The following is a 21,941-nucleotide window of genomic DNA, read 5'->3' on the forward strand; positions in this document are numbered from 1 at the left end:
ATCACCTGTACCTTATTACAAGTCACATAAAAATTGCTTATGTTTTCCCCTAAGGCACAGAACATGCAACCAGACCCTAATGCCTGAGTCCGCACCCCCATTACAGCCGTTACCAAGACCTGATGCCCATTTTGTTTCCTTGTATGTTTTTTTTTTCAACCCAGTTTTCTTAAGCCCATCTTCAATCCTTTAGTTTTGTCCTTCTACCCCTGTATCACATTGTTTTGTTCACCATCCAACCCTGAAGTATCCCTGGAAAAAAAAGGTTTTTTTTATTATTACTGGCATGTACTATCTTAAAATCTAATTGTTTACTTCTCTATCTGCAATAAGATCTTTGGACAAATATTATTATATGTTTATAAATAATGTCAGAATTATTCACTGTCAGGGTATAATTGTGAATGAAATCATGTCGCATATAGTCATTTATTTTAATTTATGCATTCTGTATGGGATTTCTGATGAGGATTGTTTGTATTAAAAACTGTGCATGAACTGTGCTTCCTTTTCAGCATTTTAAACATGTATGCATATCTATTCTCTTTGGACCAACCTAAAAGCTATCAAAGATCCAAAGCTTTTAACAATATTCTTAAGTGCACACCAAACCTATATCTACAACTACTTGACACATACTCAAAAAAAAATTGGAAAAAACTTTCACAACTAATTTTTTTTCATGCTCACCACATGTTTCATTTTTATTTTTTGATTTTTTTTTTGCTTGGCACTCATTGATGCCACTTGCTTTAACCAATGATATATCGGGATAGCTTATACTGTGAATTTATAACAGCATATGTGGCCTGTAAAAGAAAAGAGACATCAATGAATCAGCTAGTCATTCATTGGAGAAGTAGAATCACTGGCCTCTCAAACAAGCTTAAATTTATTAGTAAAAAAAGGACAACAGTTATATTGTACACTGCCATCTTCATTTGCCAAAATATTTCCATGTACACAAAACCTTAAAAATATGCTTTCTGTGCTACTTGGCAAGGATAGCTTTTGTAGGATCTTTGACGAAAGTGTAATTTAGCTAATTGGCAATAGTTATTGCAGTAAGTTACAGTAAGTAAGGTAACAAATAATTGACTCTTGCATTGCTTCCACTGAATATTAGAGAGTATGTTCGGTTTAGTGCTATAGAATTAACTTCCTCATCTTTCTCAATTGATTTGCAAGGTTAAAGTAATAGGTAACTCGTATCAACTGTTACTTATCTGTAAAGTGAAACACTTTCATTTCCCTACTTTCATTCCTTAAGTACAAAATGAAACTCTGTGTGTGTGTGTGTGTGTGTGTGTGTGCGTGTGTGTGTGTGTGTGTGTGTGTGTGTGTGTGTGTGTGTGTGTGAGACACACAGAATCTCTGTGCTCAGTGCTGGTTGAGTACATCTGCATAACAATATCATGTTAACCACTAATTTGTTCCGTTTAAAGACATGAAAATTAAACTTCTGAAACCTGCTTAAGATTTTATTTTTCCATGTGTATTGCTTTTCTATTTATTCAATAATTACACAGCATTCAAATGCTAACATTGTTAAATGTGAACGTAGTATACTGTTATTTAAATTTGTTTGTCTATTCATTTTATAATTCCTTTAAATATTTTATAGTCTCATGGTAGCATCAAGTACAGCAGGTGTAACCTGTAACAGTTGTTTCAAGAAAATATCTGTTTTATATTATAGTAGGCATGGTATGCATACACACATATCAAAATCTGTAAGCAGAACACACTCCACAGATTCACACACTTTTCTGTACACAGTTTGTGGAATCAAACTATCGTGGTGTTTTTCAGACTATTTTCATTTCTGCTGTCCAAGTTGAGTCACTGGAGGGCTGAAAGGCCATGAGTATTACGGAGGCCATTTTCCCTCATTTTAAGAGGCAGCAATCACAGAGGCGCACAACTCTATAAGCGGAGGGCCGCCAGCTGCCACGGCGGGTAAGAACAGGTTGCTATGGCAGCCACAGTTGGAAGAGAGCTGCAGATTGGCAGGAAAAAGCGTGTCGACAATTGCCCTGTTGCAGTGCGCAAGAGGAGCCGCCAAGCCGCCTGCTCTCCGTAAGGCCTCATCCCCTGTGTGAGCCACCCCATGCTGTTTAATAATATCCATTTACTGGTTGTGGATTGATCCAGAGCCATGTCAAAAAACCACATCCAGGGATGCTTTCCTGTCTCTCTGTCCAAAGTTCTCACAACAAATGTAACTACTACAATAATTCCACAAAAGCTTAGTCTCTCTGAAAATAAAAATGTTGAGAAACGATGTCATTGACAAAGCCCCACTAAGCCTACATGTGGGGGGAAAAGCAGCCACAGCAGGCAATGTGAAGTTAGTTAAAAAAAAATAACTTTAAGAACCAGGAAAAACAGCATTTTGTGCACGAAGAGACAAAACAAATCAGCATTTGAAAAATAATGCTAGGGCTTAATAAATATATCCTGTGCCAGTTTGTAGAATTCAATTATGAATGAGATCTTTAAATGACACTCATCACTACTGGTATTTCTTTGTATTATAGTAAATGTTTAGAGTACCAGTGTATAGGACACTGTTTTTGAAACCGGAAAAAAGCATTTCATTTTCATTTCACATGACATAAATTAGGAAATTTCAAAAATGCGACAAATTCAAGGGATTTATATGTGTGTCTCTTCAAGTATATGTGTGCATGTGTGTATGTTTAGACAAAAGAATTTATGTGTCATACACTTTGACAGGACTTTACGATTTAAACCGTGAATTACCTTCCATTAGTTTAATCAGGGTAGTATTGATTTTCAACAGCTATTAACCAATCCTTTCAAAATAGTTTTGCTTGAGTAATTCAAGAGTGACCACCTGCAACCAAACAGTACTGCTGTTGTTTCTGTAGTCGTAAATCAAGGTAAAAGGGGGAAAAAAAATAATAGGGCAGAAATAACTATTTTAGAATCTATGGAAAAATTTAGAAAACCAATTTTGCTCTCACTCTTTGATGCATTTATTTGAATATATATATATAATATTTAATTATAAATATATGTATACACACACTCACACTCATGTAATCATATCTTTTTGGGGACCGCTCATTCATTTTTATGGGAAAAATGCTAATGCCAACCTTAACAAGGTGACAACATTGACCCCTACCCAGCCCTAACCATAACCATAAGTAACCAAACAAAATACAAGAGTTTTTAGTTTTTTCATTGCAGTCACAGATTTTTATAAAATAGAGTTTTCCCTAATGGTAAAAAACAGGTATTCATCATGTGTGGGGACATTTGGTCCCCACAAGGTAAGATATACCTGCACCACATATATATGTGCGTGGAATGGATTTGTGAAAACAGACACCCAATAAATGAGGCACCCAATGAACAAAAGACCTGGAAGCCAGAGCAGCAGACCTTTGTGGGCCCTGTTTGATGAAGAATTGATCCTTTTAAATGCCTCAGAGGCTTCCTTGTCTCCCACTAGCCTGAGACCTGCAGTCGCTCAGTGGGGGCTGCTGTTTGTTTATTTAACTCCCATGATTCCAAGTAGATAATTGGTCTGTGAAATTGGTGGCGGGGACAAACTTGGTTCCATGCTCTGCGCTGTTGGCAGGGGGAATGGATTTCTGCAGTCCTTTATTTTCACAAATTTCAAAGACCATCACAGGCACAAAAAAGGTGTTTCTCTGTTTTCAGGTGCTAGCACCAAGGGAGGGAAGAGAGGGTGGGGCTGTTCAGCACAAGCTCATTATGGATAGTAAAGTTACAATAAAGGTTTATTGGTGTCGTGGCAGACATGACAACGGTGACAGTGTTTGAAATGTTGCATTGGGTATAATGGAAACTTCATATTCCTTTCTCTGTGAATTTGATCATCTGTCTTAATGCCTTTACAAGTTTCAGATAACTTAGTTTTTGGAGCTGTACTTATAGAATCTGTAATAAAAGAATGACAGATTTTCTATCTAATCATGTAAGTTGAGTGTTCTTTTACATATTATAGTGTGTGTGTGTATATATATATATATATATATATATATATATATATATATATATATATATATATATATATATATATGATGGTATAGTACTTGCATTTTGTAATCCTCATGCAAAATCAGTTATCCATTAAATCTATCTAGTCTGATAAAAAAAATAAAAACAAAATAAAAAATAAAAATCTACTTTTAAAGGTGACAGGACAGAGATCTATTCATTCCTGCCTCATTTCTTCCAGGGCTGATGGTTCGCAACCTGCCTGCACTCTTCATGTGCACAGTGCGCATGTTCTTATTGTGTGTGTGGGTTTACTTTGGGATTTGCATTTTCTTACTGCAGTTCACAGACATGGAGTTGGATTAATTGGTGTCTCTGCAGTGTGTAACTGTGTGTGTGTTCTCATCCCATACAGGGTGTACTCTGGCCTTGTGCCCTACGCTGCCTGGCCCCGCTGGGACCCCATCCAAAACAAGAGGTTTGATGCTGGATGGATGCATTCAAATAGATATATGACAAATCTGTGTCCATGTGTGTGATTCACACCGTTCACATACAGAAAGCATTGGCAGTCTGTCAAGAAGCAAGAAGAACAAAGAGTTTAGCACTCTGTTTACAAGATGCAAATTTCATAAAAAGAAGGACTGCCTTCTTTGTGCATCTGTTACTTGTAAATCGTTATATTCTTCTGCTTGGCATGTTTTGAGATTATACCATTTCTTTGAATGATATTAAGAGTTTTCTTTGAGCTAAAATAAATTGCATATCTCCTTATGGCTAGTGTAATTATACATATATACATGTATGTGTGTGCTTTGCATAGATAGTGAGAGGTAGAAAGAGACATTGTTTAGACTCAGCTGTTTGTCGTTCATTGCACAACAGCATTTGTGTCTGCCAGAAGGCTGAGGGTAGCTGATGTGTGCTCCTCTAATTCACAACCTTGCCAATTCAGCCGTCTTTTCACAGTGCAAATCATCTGGCACCATGTGGGAGGGCTAAGCACCGATTGGATGACTGGCACAATCTTCACCATTGGCAACCAGGAACTCACATACACCTCACCCACTATTGAAGCCTTGCAGTAAGCCTCCCAAGCCAAACCCTGCCAATTGACTCTCCCTAGTCAGCTGAACAATGCCAGCCACTAGAGGCTCCCAGTCACAATCCTTAATGGTCATATTTTACTCTTTGACAGGTGTTTTTGACCCACAAATGCTGTATTTCAACATATTTTTACTTATGTTAAACAAATTGTATGTACAAATGCAACATATTTTAATGGTCCTAACTTGCAATAACAGAGTTTCACCTCCTGTAAATGTAAATATTGTTGCTGTATATAATATCACCAGACATGACGTCATTGAACTTTAGGCAAATATTAAAACAACGGACAAATGGCACCAATGCTCACTAAATCAGTATTCGATAGTTTTTAGCTACTGACTTCTTGAAATGTCCCTTACCATTTTTAGTTGTCATATAAATGATAGTCTAATAGTGAAACTAATTTGACACACTTGTAAAATAACATAGAACAGATACATTATATGAAAATGTAGTTATGTAGAGGGAGAAATACCTTCGAGAAATGTTTTTAATCATTTGCTTAACTGTTTTATTGGACTAAAATGAAAAAGCATGGCCAGGGTCTGTTTTGGAAATATGAGAAAATCAATATGGTAACTGCATAAATATAAAATAAATAAAAAGTTTTTTTTGTTGATTATTTTTTTTTGTTGATTATTTATTTTGTTGAAGATTAGTACATTTTTGTATGTGGCTGAAATGGTATCACTCTGTTGACTCTGTATTACAGGTTTCAAGTTGCAGTTCTTAAATCTGATATAAGGTATCCAAAATGGAAATGGAAAAATATTAATAAAAAAATCTGAATTCTAGAATTATGCTGTATCCAGTGCCTATAGTAGTTTAATCAAATACTAACTACATGCCTCTCTATTTACAAATAGTATAGCACCTCTAAACTATAAAGGCAAAACATTTCACAAACAAGTTGCACGGACCTTGATTACTACTGAAAACATTCCCAGCATGGGAGATCAACACATGAAGAAATAGATTCACATCTACAGCAATGAGCTCTGCCAGATACCTAGGAAAAGGGCAACAATGAAAATGCAATAAAAGCAAAAAGTATTTGTTAAATAGCTCATAAATCCCTTACAGTATGCAAGATTCAGAGTAGTATTATACAGCAGTACAACAACGTGTTATACTACTATAAAAGAACAATTGAACCTCTTCATAAAAATTTTAGCTTTATGCAACGTGACATGTTCTGCACAGTTTAGAAAAGTATTACGGTTTACATAGAGTGGTGGTTCTCAAAATATCCTAAATGTGTCTCCATATTGATTGAATTGTTTACATATTCATCATCATTCATCAGCTCTCAATATTTTAATATTCTTCGATATTTTTCAGTTTCACTTGAATCCATATATTGAGCAGGTGTGGCAAATGACGTCATGCACTTACCTGCATATTTTATGATATAAGGCCAATGATGCATTTTAGAAACATTTAGGCAACAAAATCAGGGAGATTATAATGAAAGGGCAGGTAAACCGAAAAACTTTAATTTCTAAATCCTTTACTGAGAGCCACCCATCCATCTTTTAAGCAGTTATCCTGGTCAGGCTCATATGCAGACCTGGAGCCTCTCCCTGACAACATGGGGCATAAGGCATATGGGCGGGATGCCAGTTCACCACAGGGCATGTACACGCTTACACCAAAGTCATTGTTTGACGTTTTTTTGCTAAGAGAATTTAGTTATTGGTTGGTTATTTGTATTTAGCTTAGATATATTCCAATTGATTATATCAGAATTTCAGAAATTTGTTTTAAATTGTTTTAATTTTGTAAATGAAACAATGCCACTATGATAATCTTTTGATGTTATGTTTCACAAAACAACCCAATGATAATTCAGTGGTATTGCCCATATTGTTGTGCACACTACTACAGTACATACACTCTAATGTAGTTCAAAATTTGTGAGCATGTCTGTAACAGTCTTTTTTCCTGATTAAACAGTGAAGAGCACCATGTGTTCATTTGTTTAAAGAAATTATGTCTGCCCTTTATGCAAACACGGTTCACCGGAAAGCATTTTAAACATTAAAAAAGTCCTAATATGATTTTGCTTTGCAGTATTTCCTGTTATATTTTTAGTAAAATTAGCAAAATTTACATTTTTGGTTACATTGTAATCGGCTACTTGGAAACTGTAAATTTGCTTATATGGTCCAGTAAAACTATTATTAAATAAAATATAAATGTGATTACGGTTATAGTTGCATCTCTTCTTTGTATATCATGGGAAGGTTGCAAATGTTTCTTTTTACCTTTACATTGTTCTGTGGGTCTTTTCTGTAAAGAAAAAAATCTTAACCAGTATCTTATAATTAAGTTGTATTGATGAATATGTCCCTTGTTTAAAGATACAGACTGTGAAAACTAACATATTTTCTAACTTATCTGGATTACAACGGTATCCAAGATTTAAGTTTAAGATTTGCTTACTATAGTCATTTTATGCCTATTATTCAAGCAAAGCATAAAGCTAATATCATTGTTAATATTTATGATAAAGAAATGTAAAATTGAACCAGAAATATTTACTTACGGTATTGATATACAGCTTGTTTCAGGAAAATGTGCAGATGAATACATTCTTCATAGAATTCCAATACATTGCAGCTGTACATTAGAGAAAAAAAATCCGGCATAAAAAATCTATTTGGCACGTTCTTTATAGATTCTAACTTCCTGTACGGATTACTCAGCATTGTTTTATATCTCATATTTTTCGGAATCCAAGGAATGAACAACCTAATTTTTATAGCCCCAGCATCCACCACATTATAAGGTTTCTGTAGCATTTTATGGAAAAGTAATCTATAAAGCTGAAACTTCCATTAGAACAAGAAAAAAATATTTTAAGATTTTCTACTAAAAATAGACGGAAGTTTTGGATATTCCTTTGTATACAGGTGTAGACACAATACAAGCAGGTATTTTAAAGGTCTGTAACATAAATTTTTTCTTCATTGTATTTTATATTACTTCTACTTTTTGTAATATTTTTTTCAAATATGACAAGATAGTCATACACCTAAAATTATATTGTATTATGAATAAAATGATAGTGTTTCTTATGTTGCATTACTTTCAGCAACATTGTTAATACTGAAATACATATTATTTATGAAAATTGGAAAATATTATTTAACCAATTGTTTGTTTTTTGTCGAACTTTTGTACTGTTTTGTTTGGCTCAAAAATGTAGATATCAATGGAGTCCTCAGGCCAGGACATTAGGAAGTCAAAACATGATGTCATAAAGTTAAAGGTATGCCAGCATAAATGCTTCTTTATCGTTCTTCTTAAATATTTGAATCTATTTCCTTACAGTATTTATTCACTCATTCATTCATTCGTTTGTTTAGCTAGTTATTTGGTTTGTCATTCTCCAGGTCTCTTCTTATGTTTCTCCCGTGTGAGTAATTATATTGAAAAACAAATATTTAAGGACATGAATCAGCCTCAATACTGAACACCGAATTCTATAAAATCATGCACTAGGAATCAATTTTGTTGGTATTTTGGGTTCCTGATCTCTTACACGTAAACTGCAGTCCTTGACATTTCTCATTATTTTTCAAAAGCCTGTTTTTGCCATAGATTTGGTCAGTCATCTATGTCTGCTAATCTGTCAATATAATGTGACAACATTTGCTAGGAAACCTATATTCCCAGCATAAATATTACAAAAACTACAAGGCACAAGTTTATGCTCCAGTGGCTCAAAAGAAAAACCCCAATAAGTCTCCTCAAAATCAGGAAGGATAGAATCTTACAAGCACAGAAACAAATTCCAAGTATGTTTAACAAGCAGCTCAAAGAGATCTTTGATAAATAATACAAGACCTTTCAGTGGAACCAACTTATTAAACCTTAACTTGACATAAAGGAGTAATTAGCTGTATCTCATTCTTGATGTTACTGGACACTATTTCACAGAACGAAAACTTTTGTTCTTGACCTAATTGTTACGACCAAGTATAATATATTTCTCTTCCAGTGCACAGTAAAATAGGATGGCCTTAAGTACCAGGAGCTCAGGAAAAGACATAGATGGCCAAGTACAAGGTGTTTATATACTCCCCAAAGTGTATCAAAGCTCAAATCCACAGAAATAAAAGAAACGTCAAACAAAACAAGCATTAGACTGACTAATATAGAGGATGGACAAGGGAAACAGGTGAGGCTTTGTTTAGGTGGTTGAGGTAGATCAATATCTCAGCTCACAACCCTGGAATCTTGCTCGTTTTCCTCCAGCTCTCGAAAGATCAGTTTACTGCTAGTAGACAGACTGTCGCCTACACTCTAGTGACAGACAACCTGCCTCTCCCACAAGGAAAAAAATATGCTGAAAACAATTCTCATCTTCTTTCCATCCTATGTGATTGTTGGAGAAAAAGTAGGATTCCTATATTTAAGTTTTTCTTGAAAATGGAACTTATGACAATAAAACATATGCCTCTGTCTTTAAAGTGACATCAAACTCTATATATATAGTTATTTTACAACATTCTATTACACCAAAGAGTGCAGGGGAAAGTGATGTATAGCGATATATTCATCTACCTGAATTCTGAATTTAATTAGCTCAAAATGTTTGAGAAATGTGAATTCCTGCAGATTCAAATGACACATTGTAAAAATGCCCAACAATTCATGCAGGTGTCTAACAAATTACAATGAGTCTGTAAACAGATGACATGAAGGTGGTAAATCTAACAAATGTCTCATAATATAGGTTTTAATAACCTACATGTACATTTCAATGCCATATTTTATTCTGTTTACAGTTTCCATTGTAAATTCTCATGATGGGTATTTTGCATTTTAGAAGGTACAATCCCCAAAATGTAATGATTACATCAGATTGCATCTGACTGATTCCAGATATAAATGCATTTGAAAAGAATTTGAGGATATGAACACAAACTTTTAAAATCTCTCAGGACATGCAGTTGCAATAAATAGTGTATGGTAGTAAAAATACTGTACAATGCACTGTAGGTGTTGTGGTACGTTAGTGATTGCCACAGTTGTCATAATACAGAAAGTATTAAAAGACTTAATTCATATGCACTAGGATCTACATCAAACATTATATGAACATATTTAAAGAAAGGACGTAGAAAAATATATATTATTTAATAGAAATTATTTCTATATTTTTTTCAATAAAATTCAGTCTGTTTCATTTATGGAAAGCATATGGTCTTGTATTGCAATTCAAACAGAATTTAATATCTTGGATTTATCTTGAATTTGTTTGGCCAGTTTGGAAATTATTGGTTAATTCTTCAAAATATACCTACAAAATTGTATGATCCCATATGAATTCATGTTTTATTAATATTTTAACTTTTAGTATTGTATACAATAGCATAAATTCAAGAAAATTCAAACAGGATTAAGTGTTGATATTATTCTTTAATATGTGAACTCTAATAAAACGCCCACAAAATAATGGTAATGATATACCAAAAGTAATAAAAATAAAAACCTAATAATTATTAGTCATTATGAGTTTTTACTAACAAGTAGTTTGAAATGTATATAAAATGTTAGAAATTAGTTAATAATGTAATTTGTAAAAATAAAAAAATAAAACATAAAAACATAATAAGGGTTATCATAGACTGTATTAACAAATGTGTATACATATTAACATATACATGTAAGTACACACATTTGTATCTTTATAAATACAATCAAGCATGTCAATATGAAAACAGAACTGTAGATTAAAATGTATTATTACAGTTATTAATAACTGTAGAATGAAGAAATGGTGAAAAGTTGCTTAAAAATAAAAATAATTAAATATTTTGCATTATTTTCAATAGTTATGAACGTGAAAGAGGCATTTAATGGTGTAACAAATCAGTATCTGTTTATCGATATTATTCTCCCACAAAGATTAAACAGCATGTGTCTAGGAGTTCATATTTTAATGTCAATAAATCATATGAATATATATTCAGTATTATTTGCTTCTATTTTATAATAAAATAATAATCCATCCATTTTCTGTAGCCGCTTATCTATATTGTTATTGTTGTTGTTGTTGATGATGATGATGATGATGATGATGATGATGGTGATGATGATGATAGAAACTGAACACTGAACTCAAAAAAGAATAAAAAAAATTTTATTACTTTATTACCAGTACTACTGCTACCTTATTATTACTTTACTAATACTACTAATTTACTAAAACCAAAATTAATTAACAAACATCTAATTTTATCTTGCATTCGCCAGTCGGGAATGAATTTATTACTTAATAATGACAAAATTAGAACGCTGTATACTACACATTTATGTTGGTTTTTACATTACAAGTCCACATTTTTTTCCGTCAGACAGGTCTTAGAGTGGATAAGAGAAGTGAGATAAATCTTACTACATATCCGCAAAGACCACGGTTTTACATACACAAGGTGGATCTGGAAACAACAGAATAAAGGTAACAATAGTAACAACAATGGCAGCCGTTCATTTGGATTATTTGGAATTACAGTCCTTCAGCCTTCTGCTAACAGTGTAACATTTCTGCTGCCCTATTCCCTTTTATTACACAGATCAACATCATGGTTCTGTGAAACGTACCATAGATGTTAGCACATATTCTATTGATATTCCCGCATTGTAAAATGCATTTATAAGAGTATTACATTACTGCAGAAACTGAAAATATGTGCAAGGCATATTTTATGATTTTGACGTTTCTCACGCAACCACACAATTTATGCAGTCCCTAATTAAAAAAAAAATACATACATTTTCCATCGACATTCTAAAATTAAATTAATCTTGTTCTACAATCATTATGTTAAAAGTTTTATTCAACAGTCAGGTCTTATAAATAGTGAACTTCATGTTGAAATTTATGCTCAAATCTTCTGTCTCTCTCCATGATAATATTTATAGAAAAATATCTCAGAACCGCGCAGATTAAAATACATATTAGACAATGAAGCGCATTATTCATTGAATTGTGTCAAAATTAAGTTAGCAACGGTAGTCTTACCCTTTAACTTATACAGCATGCCCGCAACTTAATAAAAAAAACGGTGGCGAGAATATCACAACAACTATGCGTGTTAGGTTTGGTGTGCGGCACTGGATTGCCTTGGTCATGGCATATTAACTCCGTCGATTATAGAATTACTGAACAGAATGAGAATTTGCTTTCAAAACACTTCGCACGTACGAACAATGCTATAGAACACGGAGAGACAGAGCGTAAGCTTGAAAATAATCAGAAAGCTATTCGCAACAGGCAATCATATTTTAATACATAGCTAATGAAACAATTTCGAAAAAACAGAAATATCGAAAAGTTTTATATTGTTTTTATTGACGTAACCTGTCGTGCTACGAATAAATTTAGAGTATTGGTTTTATAATGTGATTTTATAGTTTCGTTAAAAGTTTTTTTTTTGCATAATATTAAAATGGGTAAACAATGCAAAATCGATTCAAATTGTGTAGCAGCAGCGTCAGTTGTAGTATTAGTAGTATGGTAGTAGTAGCAGGTGAAATTATAATGCTAAGAAGATGGTCGGTTTAATATACGCGTTTTTACAATACATTCCTCGTTTTGTTTAATATACCCATTACATCTATTCCTTTTATAAACTGAGCTAAATTTATGAATGTCACAATATCCGTTTAATCAAATGAGTATTTTGTGCATGCGTTTGTCCGCGTTTTTGAATGTATTTTTTTAAATGTATTTTTTTAACATAAATATTTAGAAACGGGATATATATGCAATGAAAATACGAAAGCACTGACGATAATGATAATTAATTGCGTCAGATAAACAGAAATAACGTACAGGCGATACGTGTTATTTCTTATTTTGCGGTTTCTCTAACTTTAACAATATTTTCCATATATAATGTGTAAGAGGTAAAGCCGCCAGAAGGAATACATACTCTTGTAAAAATTAAATTGAGTGCATGAATATAGCCTATCTATTTATCGGTTATAAGATTTTTAAAATAAATGTTACCTTTGGTTAGCGCTGAAGAATCAGAGATCATCTATCTGTCGCAGCAGTGTCTGCTCCGGTACTACAAATAAAGATCAGATTCACTTAAAGAAAATGTTGTTATATTTGTTTAATTTGAACATTTGAACTCCCGGCTGTAAGATCTGTGGTTTTGCGGTAAGGGAAGGTAAATTGGAATGACACCACTTTGCACTTTAACAATCCGATTTTGTCAGGGTACAACTTGTTTGTTTAACCCGACAGCTCTGTGCACCCAGTCGCACGCTTTGCTTGGCTATTAAAACAATTATTCACGATCTGTCGAGTGTCTTCTAATTCATTCACACAAATCCCTCTGTTTAAGTTCCGTCCGGCATGACGAGTATAGAGTATAGAAAGGATTGGCCGTGGAAACATCATGGCAAATTGTTGCTTCAGGTAAACTTCAAACAAGTTAACGATTTCCAGTTTAAACTTTAGTCTCTGTTTTTAGAAACATTCCTCTGCAAAACATATAAGGCTAACATCAAATTGTCAATTAATCCTAGTATTCGTACAGGTTTTGATAATAAGTACTGGGTTTTATAAGCTTCCTGTTAAACGTCATTGTTCTTTAAAAATAATAATAAGACGTGCAGAAATGTGCGGGTTTTCACAGCGTTTTCAATGAGTACTATGAGTTCATTGAGTATTGTTTTACTTTGCCAAAAACGTATCCACTTAATGGACAAATATTTAACATTTATCCGCAGTTTAGATTAAATTGTCATAATCTCAGTACATGCCCTCGTCTAACAAAAAAATAAAAATAAATATATATTTTTCTCAAAAACTAATCTAGAAATCTAATTATCGTATAACAATATCGATTAAATGTTATTTACAATCAAACAAATTGATATTTAAAATATGCTCCAATAATGAATAATTTTATAAATCTTCATACGAAATTTACCTCACATTTCTACTCTTTAAAAGCTGATCAAAATGACTAATGATGATTTCTTTTACACAGAATGTTTTACATAAAGTTTGTACAAATAATCTGGGAACAGGTTTGCCACGGCTATACGCCGGCTTTCATTAATTTTGATAGGCCTATATTTCTATTTTCAACATAATAAAAAAGTTTACTTTCCCTCTTAAATAACTTGATGTCACAGTTAATTGCAATAATGCAGTCTCGGGTTATTTTAATTGGCTCGGTTTAATTACGTCGTTAATTAAACAAATATCCACTTTAATCAAAATTCTACCTCAATATATAAATCACTTAAATGTTTGCAAAAAGGTCACTTTGAAGCTAATATTATCCGTACATATTAGAAAATTGTTACAAGTAATATTATTGTGGTTATTAACTAAAAAGCTATGCAGGAAAAAAATGCTGACTAGACCGATATTTACGGTAGGATTCGAGCGCCCTCAATCTGCCGCTCTCAGATTTCTTTGAACCTAATCTTTTACTGTTTTTCGTCTTCCAGATCACCACCTCTTCCAGTATTATGTTCAACAACCAGTGTTTTTCTAAATATGTAAAAACGCCATTGCATTTTTTAATTGAGTGTAAAAAAATAGATATGCGATGAAAATGTTTCCCCTCTCTAAAGCCCCTTTCTGGTTAATTCACGTGCAGTAAAATTTGTTTTTGTGAAACATAATATGTCTATGGTTAATCCGTTATCTTAATTTAAAACTACCACATCAACACAAACAGTTCTAGACTTACATATTATGGCTACAAGAAAGATATTTATGGACGAGCCATAACAAATAGAGTGAACCATACGTTTCATGTAATATATTTACAAGGATAAAAGTCGAAATCTCACCAAAGAGAACAATGAATAGTACCGTTTCTGTTCTCTGTGCCTCTGCTCCTTTCGTTGGCACGCAAAGTCTGCACTGCAAAATAGCAATTACACAGTACATTAACCCCATAAATTGTTAAACTATACATTTAACCCATATGTTGGATTCAGCCAAGAAATAGATGCAATATGCCTGAGTTACGCATACTTATTTTAATGCTAATTTTAACATAATTATACTACATAAAACACTGCAGTGTCAACATATTCATAGCATCGGATGCGATCCAGATTTGCATGGATATGCAATGATTTTAAAATCAAACATCTAACTGTCGAAAATAAAACGTATATTATGAAAACTAAATCCCTTCAATAATAAAAATATCCAAGTTAAACGCAGACGCATAACATTCATATTTGCGAAACAGAAAGGCGGGGCGGGATTGCTAATATATAAAATGAGATATACCTTGACGGTCCCGTGACTAACCAATAAAAAATCTATATTTAAAAATGTATTTTATCAAGTACTCACGTATGGAAATTATATAGGCCTAAGGATGTGTTGCTTGTCTCCAATCTGGAAAAATTGCGATACAAAACATTATTTTCTAGTGGGAAAACGTAAGAATGTAGAATTCTAATAGAACAAACACTGTGAATGCTCCGTTGAGCTAATAAGGTATAGACAGGAAAAAAATAAGGACAAGAACGGGTGATGTCTGAACTGTTCATTATATATATATATATATATATATATATATATATATATATATATATATATATATATATATATATATATATATATATATATATATATAAGGAACAGTGAATGTGCGTGTGTATGTGTGTGTGTTTCTGTATTATCTGTACAATGGAGCCTAAGCGAAGAACTTCTGGTTCAGAACCACGCCTTCGTGGTTCTTATCACTTGGCCAAAAGACATCGATCCTAAAATACAAACATCGTCTTCCCTTACGTAATAAATTCGCACATTTGCTATTTGACATCCGTTTTATACTGATTTCAGTTAATTATCATATTCTCTATTCCTAATGCCCATTGTTTATTAAAAAACACATAGAAATTGTCCTTCTCTAGTCCTTATTAGAGGCTCGCTTGAAAAACTGGTGTCTGCACCTGGAAATAGGAAAAAAGTAGTAATATTAATTGAATGATTAAATATAAATATATTTATCGAGTCACTTAAATAATTACGCCGTTTAATATTATTTTCGCATAAACGTTTAATTTACACAAAACGAAATTCGGGTTACACTACGAACTATATAGTTTTGAATATTGGTGTCCATAATCTATTTTTTCCGTAAATATACAAAATTTGCAGAACTTGAGAAAGAATAGAATATTTGAATTGATAATATCATAGACGTTTTAATATTAGCCCTTGGTAAAAAAAATATATATGTTTATTCATAATGTAATATGTTAAATTCTGTAATATTTAGGCTTTACACAGAGCAATATGCAAAAATATATAAAGAAAAGTACTCACTGTAATTGTGTGCGTTTATTAGTAATATACAATCATTGCTTTGCCTGCATTCCTTTAAATGCCTATATTTTAGCGAGGACAGCATGTACACTGTAAAAAGTACTGTGGTACCTTGATAGACCATACAGGTTAAGCAAATTCAACACAAACTGAAAAATATCGTAAAATTATAAATGTTTTTTAAGTATGAGTTGAATATTTGTTAACAGCTAAAATAAATTATCCTAGATCACTGCAATTTAAAATTAATATGTTGATTTTAAAGCATTTTAATAGGAAATGCATTATTTAAAACACATTGGGGTTTCTGTCTGTTCAACTCGTCTAACATGTGAAGGATATCATTTTGAAAAAAGAGACTCCGTTCTGTTGAGAAAATCGGTGGCTATATTACATATTATTACGTTTAAATTAATCAAATTTATTATGATTCTTATTTATAAAGTTAACTAATTACATTGGACTTTATTTTTCATATCCTATTACCGTCTTCCTGTTCCAAAAGCATGTGAAAACTGTTTTCTAAAATTACACGTACAAATATAAAGATGAAAGATCTTGAATTATATAAAATTGCAATATATATTGCAGGAAACATTTTTATTCTAATACTGAATTTTAGATCTAAGCGGGTTCGGATTAAAGAAAACATCTCAGGTACGCTCCCGCGCCCAAACAACTGTGTTTTACAAATATCATGTACAAGAACAAACACTACAACAATGATATTCACCAAAATAACAGTAAAAGTCCGTAAACAACAATAAAAGGAACTTATGTATCTTGTAGGTAACTGATAAACTGTAAACATAAAATCTATTCAAGTCTACCTGTCTATAGGCGGTTAAATATTTGCATATGTATGTATGCCCGTTTGTGCATGTCAATATTCAGCAGTAATTAAATTGTGGATAAATAGTCATCAACCCTAAAAACAATATTTATCAACAATGGATTATATTTAAATATTTATTGCGCGTATATCAGTTATATGTTTACATTTAATCATATTACAGTTTTGGTATAAATCAATAATACTCGTTATTATGTGATTTAACACAATTCTAAAATCCGAAATAGTGATATTGTTAATTAACACATTGTAACTATTTTATAGGATGACGAAACTAGCTTCAATCGCTTTTTACTTGGGTAACAGAAATAACCTAGGACCTGCCAATGCACAATACCGCTCAGATGTACTTAAGATTTGTATTCGTGTAACACTTAAAAACGCTGACAATCCCCTCTTTCTTTCTATTCGAGCTGCAAAAAAGACAAAGTGTTCATGATAAATGGACGTAACCTATTGTTTTATTTTGTTCGGTAAAGCGACAAACACGGGCATAAGACCACAATATCACAATCATGAAATTTAAAGACGACATTAACAATCACTCAGTACCTTATAAGGCATTTACTCAACACGAGTTACACGTTCGCAAAGTTAACCTATAATCACAATAGGCTTTAACATTTTTCTAATTACAAAAAGAAATGTGACCTGGTCGTGACCACATACATTAAAATATGCACAACACAAGCTAAAGGCATTCATTGATTTTGTCCCCTTCGGTAACGATTCTGCTAGGTGTTACTTAATACTCAAATAACTCGAGCATTTCTATATCCAGTCTTTGGTCTATAAAGTAACAATAATAAGAACAAAATTGTAAAGGAATGTTTCTTCATGTATTTATTTGATTATAGGAAAAGGACAAAATAACAAAAAGCCATGGTTTGAGTACGGGCGTTCTTACTGTACTTTCAAAACACATTTATTTGAAAATAACAATACAAATTAGTGTTTAATTTAGCAAAATCATAATCCACCAGAGCAATCATGATACGTGATAATACTGCAAACATGGACATCTGGCGGTTGAACTGATGGTAGTAGATATTTTATATTAAAATTAGATAAATCTGAAATCACAATTTAAATACACATTCTACGGTAATTATACTGCCTTCCAAAACCTACGTTTAATCTTCGCTTTTTTTCTTCTCACATTGCACGTTGCAGACAGTGGATAATAAACAACCCCCGACACTAGACGTATGTGTATAGAAAGAAAATGGAAATCTTAATAAAAAATACCTGGAATTCAGTTGCTTTCATTTTTTTCTTTGTTTACTTTCCCCTTTATATATTTTACAATGTAAATGTGTGTAAAATGTTCACTTACAGTCTGATCCTGTGGATGTTTGTTAGTGTATAAGTGGGTTTGAAGTAGACCCTTGATTTTGATGTGTGAAGTAATCGGAAAGTCCTCCGGAAAGTCCCGAGGAGAAGCTTGGCAGAGATGGTCTTAAGGATTCACATGGGAGGGATGACTGCGCCTGCGGTGAGGAGGAAGAAGCGGCCCGGGCCGTCATTGATGTGCTGCTTTGAGAAGTCATTGATGGATGGGGGACGTGAGGAAAAAAGTAACTAGTCTGTCCGGCAAGCAGGTTAACGGAACATGGGTTTAAAGAGTATGTGCCAGAACAGGGCACAGACAGACCACATGGCACAGAGGCGGCCAAGGCTGCTGCCGTGAGGTGGTGAGTGGCGTAAGGAATTTCTCCATTCACAAGTCTATCGACACTTAAGCCATTAGAAGCAGGGAAAGAGTGGTTGTTCCCCAAACTATTTTGAGTCAACATTGTACTATAAGACATAGGGTGACTTGGGTAAGCTGAAGTTGTTCCATTATAGCTCAACGCGCTGCTCGCCCTCGGATGATGTAGCGAAAGAAACGGTGACATCGGCCAGTATAAAGAGCCAGCCCTATCCATAAATGTCAGTCCAGTGGAAGTGAGGCGAGCGCCTCGTTTAAACGCCAACTTGGCCCTAGAGGTGGTCGATCTCCTGCGAAGTTTGCCTGTTGTCCCGCCGATGAAAACGTCGTCGCTGGAGGGGTCAAGCATCCAGTAGTTCCCCTTACCAGGGTCATCGTAATGCCGCGGGACTTTAACGAAACATTTGTTTAGACTGAGGTTATGCCTGATGGAATTCTGCCAACCCTGCTTGTTCTCTCGATAATATGGAAAATTTTTCATGATGAACTCATAAATACCGTTCAGGGTGAGCCGCTTCTCCGGACTCTGCCTGATGGCCATCATTATTAAAGCATTGTAACTGAAAGGTGGTTTCTCATACTTGCCATTTTTCTTGTCTCCCTCCTTCCCACCATCCCCTTCTTTGCAATCCTTTTTCTCTTCCTGTTTTTCCTTCTCGTCTGTGCATGTTGATTCGGGTGAAGAATTATCATTTTTACAGGAAAGACTTTCCGACTTCAAGTCCTGTCCAGGGTCAGGTAAAGGAATCTTTTCCTCTTCGTCAAGCGATCTATGGTGGTTATCACTCTGAGCGGCTTCTGGTACGAGGCTGTTTATACTGAACGATGATTTTGGAATCATTTTCACTTCTTTTCGTTCTCCCATATCCAACATCACACGCAAGGTAAAATGACAACAACAGCAGCACAGTTGGATCTCAATCTCGTACGCTGGCAGCTCCTATAATAAAAACAACAACTACTTCATGTTCTTTTAAAACACGTCGATAAGAGACTGCTAGCTACAATTAATTACGGAGCCACAGACAGTAAGCTGCAAAAAAATTGGTTGAACCTTTTTAGACCAGAACCAACCACAGCACCGTAAGTATTAACGCGTCTCTTCCCCTTCTAGCCAATCATTGAACAGATATTAGCAGCTGTTCAAGCGCGTAAGGATACACAAGGCTCACCAAAGAATCGCAAAATGTAGCCCAGTCCCATCAACAAAGGTATCCATTCTCAACTCTAAATCGTACATGAAAAATAGTTAAAATCATTTTCATCCATTCCACTGCTCTTAAACTTCTTTGTATTTTCTTCATTTTCAATTTAAGAACAACGACACAGAAAAGTGATGCTACAGTAGAGGTACTACTTTATGTCTCTGTTGCACATAATATTGAAAACCATATGTGTAGCACATACATACACCCATACATATACATACATGTGTATATATATATATATATATATATATATATATATATATATATATATATATATATATATATATATATATATATATACATGTATGTATATGTATATATATAAAGACTAAATTGAACACCCAACAATAAGTTCTGCAAATGATATGCATACAGGTAAACAAGAGTAATTTGAATTCATTTTATTTGTTTGCGAATATATTACGAAGGCCTAAGCGGTATCCAGAGAGAATTTGTTTTTCATGTCTTGTGTCGGTGTGTCACCTCTAGGGAAAATTTACTTCAGTATAGGCTTGTGTGTGACATTGAAATGCCTCACATAGATCACCAAGCGCATTAATGTCTGAGGATAATTCTGTGTGGTTTGTGTAACACAATTATGCTACAGTAGTGATCTGGAATAAGTCATACGTAACAATTTTACGTGCCCATGTAGGAGTGGATAAATAACTTGTTGATTTCATGATGTATTATACAGGCCTAGATTTCATAGTTTAACACAGAATTTATGGCCAACCAACACAACATTAAAATAATAATACAGCTGTGTACAGCAATAGATAATATTTATATTTAATGTAGAAATCAGTATAGCGCAGTCTGCCCCTACATTACGAAATACATTATAGAACATTCCATATAACAGAATATTGAAACTATGGATACAGCAGAAGTGGAATAGAGGGCAGTTAATATTATTGATAGTGCCTTCGAAAGTACAGAAGTTTAATACTGAATGTGTAGAAGGAAATTTCATTGACGTGCCATCGACAACTGGTAAACGCTGAAGGTCACGTGGCAATATGGTTACGCGAAAACGCACACATACGTATATTACGATTTGGACCAATCTCCCGCACATTTCCACACACTGTCTTCCCAGAATACGATCTATGGCATCGCAAAGTTGAGTGAAATGTGAATGGTGTCCAGGGTCTTAGGGACTGAGGGGGGGCGCGGGGGGGGGACTGGAGGACGTATAATCCACAAAATTTAATTTGGATTCATACATCCCCCCAGTAAATAATATACCTTTGAACTTAAATCATTACGTTATTATTATGTTGTGTCTCCCCCGAATATCAAACTCTCTCTCCTACGTCGTCTCCTACTGCCTTATTGTATCTGTGCTTCTATATGGCTTTCATATATATATATATATATATATATATATATATATATATATATATATATATATATATATATATATATATATATATATATATAGTCACAGATACAATAAGGCAGTAGGAGACGACGTAGAAGAGAGTTTGATATTGGGGGAGACACAACGTAAAAATAAAGTAATGATTTATATGATATTATATTATATAATATTATATTTTTTATTTAATGTGTGTGTGTGTGTGTGTGTGTGTGTGTGTGTGTGTGTGTGCGTTGGATGTTTTTTCTTTATTTCATTATCTAAAACACGATCATTTTTTCTCGGCCAACAATTAACTGATGAAACAAAATATGTTGATCAGGCATACACAGCTACTTATATGT

General features: G+C 33.6%; 1 protein-coding gene across 1 annotated transcript; it reads right to left on the reverse strand.

Annotated features, from left to right (window-relative positions):
• Window positions 1–17,639: 17,639 nt before the first annotated feature.
• foxg1a (forkhead box G1a) lies at window positions 17,640–20,078 on the reverse strand. The gene has a single exon (XM_048974955.1). The coding sequence runs from the start codon at window positions 19,877–19,879 to the stop codon at window positions 18,653–18,655; it is 1,227 nt and encodes a 408-aa protein (XP_048830912.1). The 5' UTR covers window positions 19,880–20,078; the 3' UTR covers window positions 17,640–18,652.
• Window positions 20,079–21,941: the final 1,863 nt, after the last annotated feature.

Source organism: Brienomyrus brachyistius, chromosome 14 (genome assembly GCF_023856365.1).
Source record: "Brienomyrus brachyistius isolate T26 chromosome 14, BBRACH_0.4, whole genome shotgun sequence".
Classification (NCBI taxonomy): Eukaryota; Metazoa; Chordata; class Actinopteri; order Osteoglossiformes; family Mormyridae; genus Brienomyrus; species Brienomyrus brachyistius.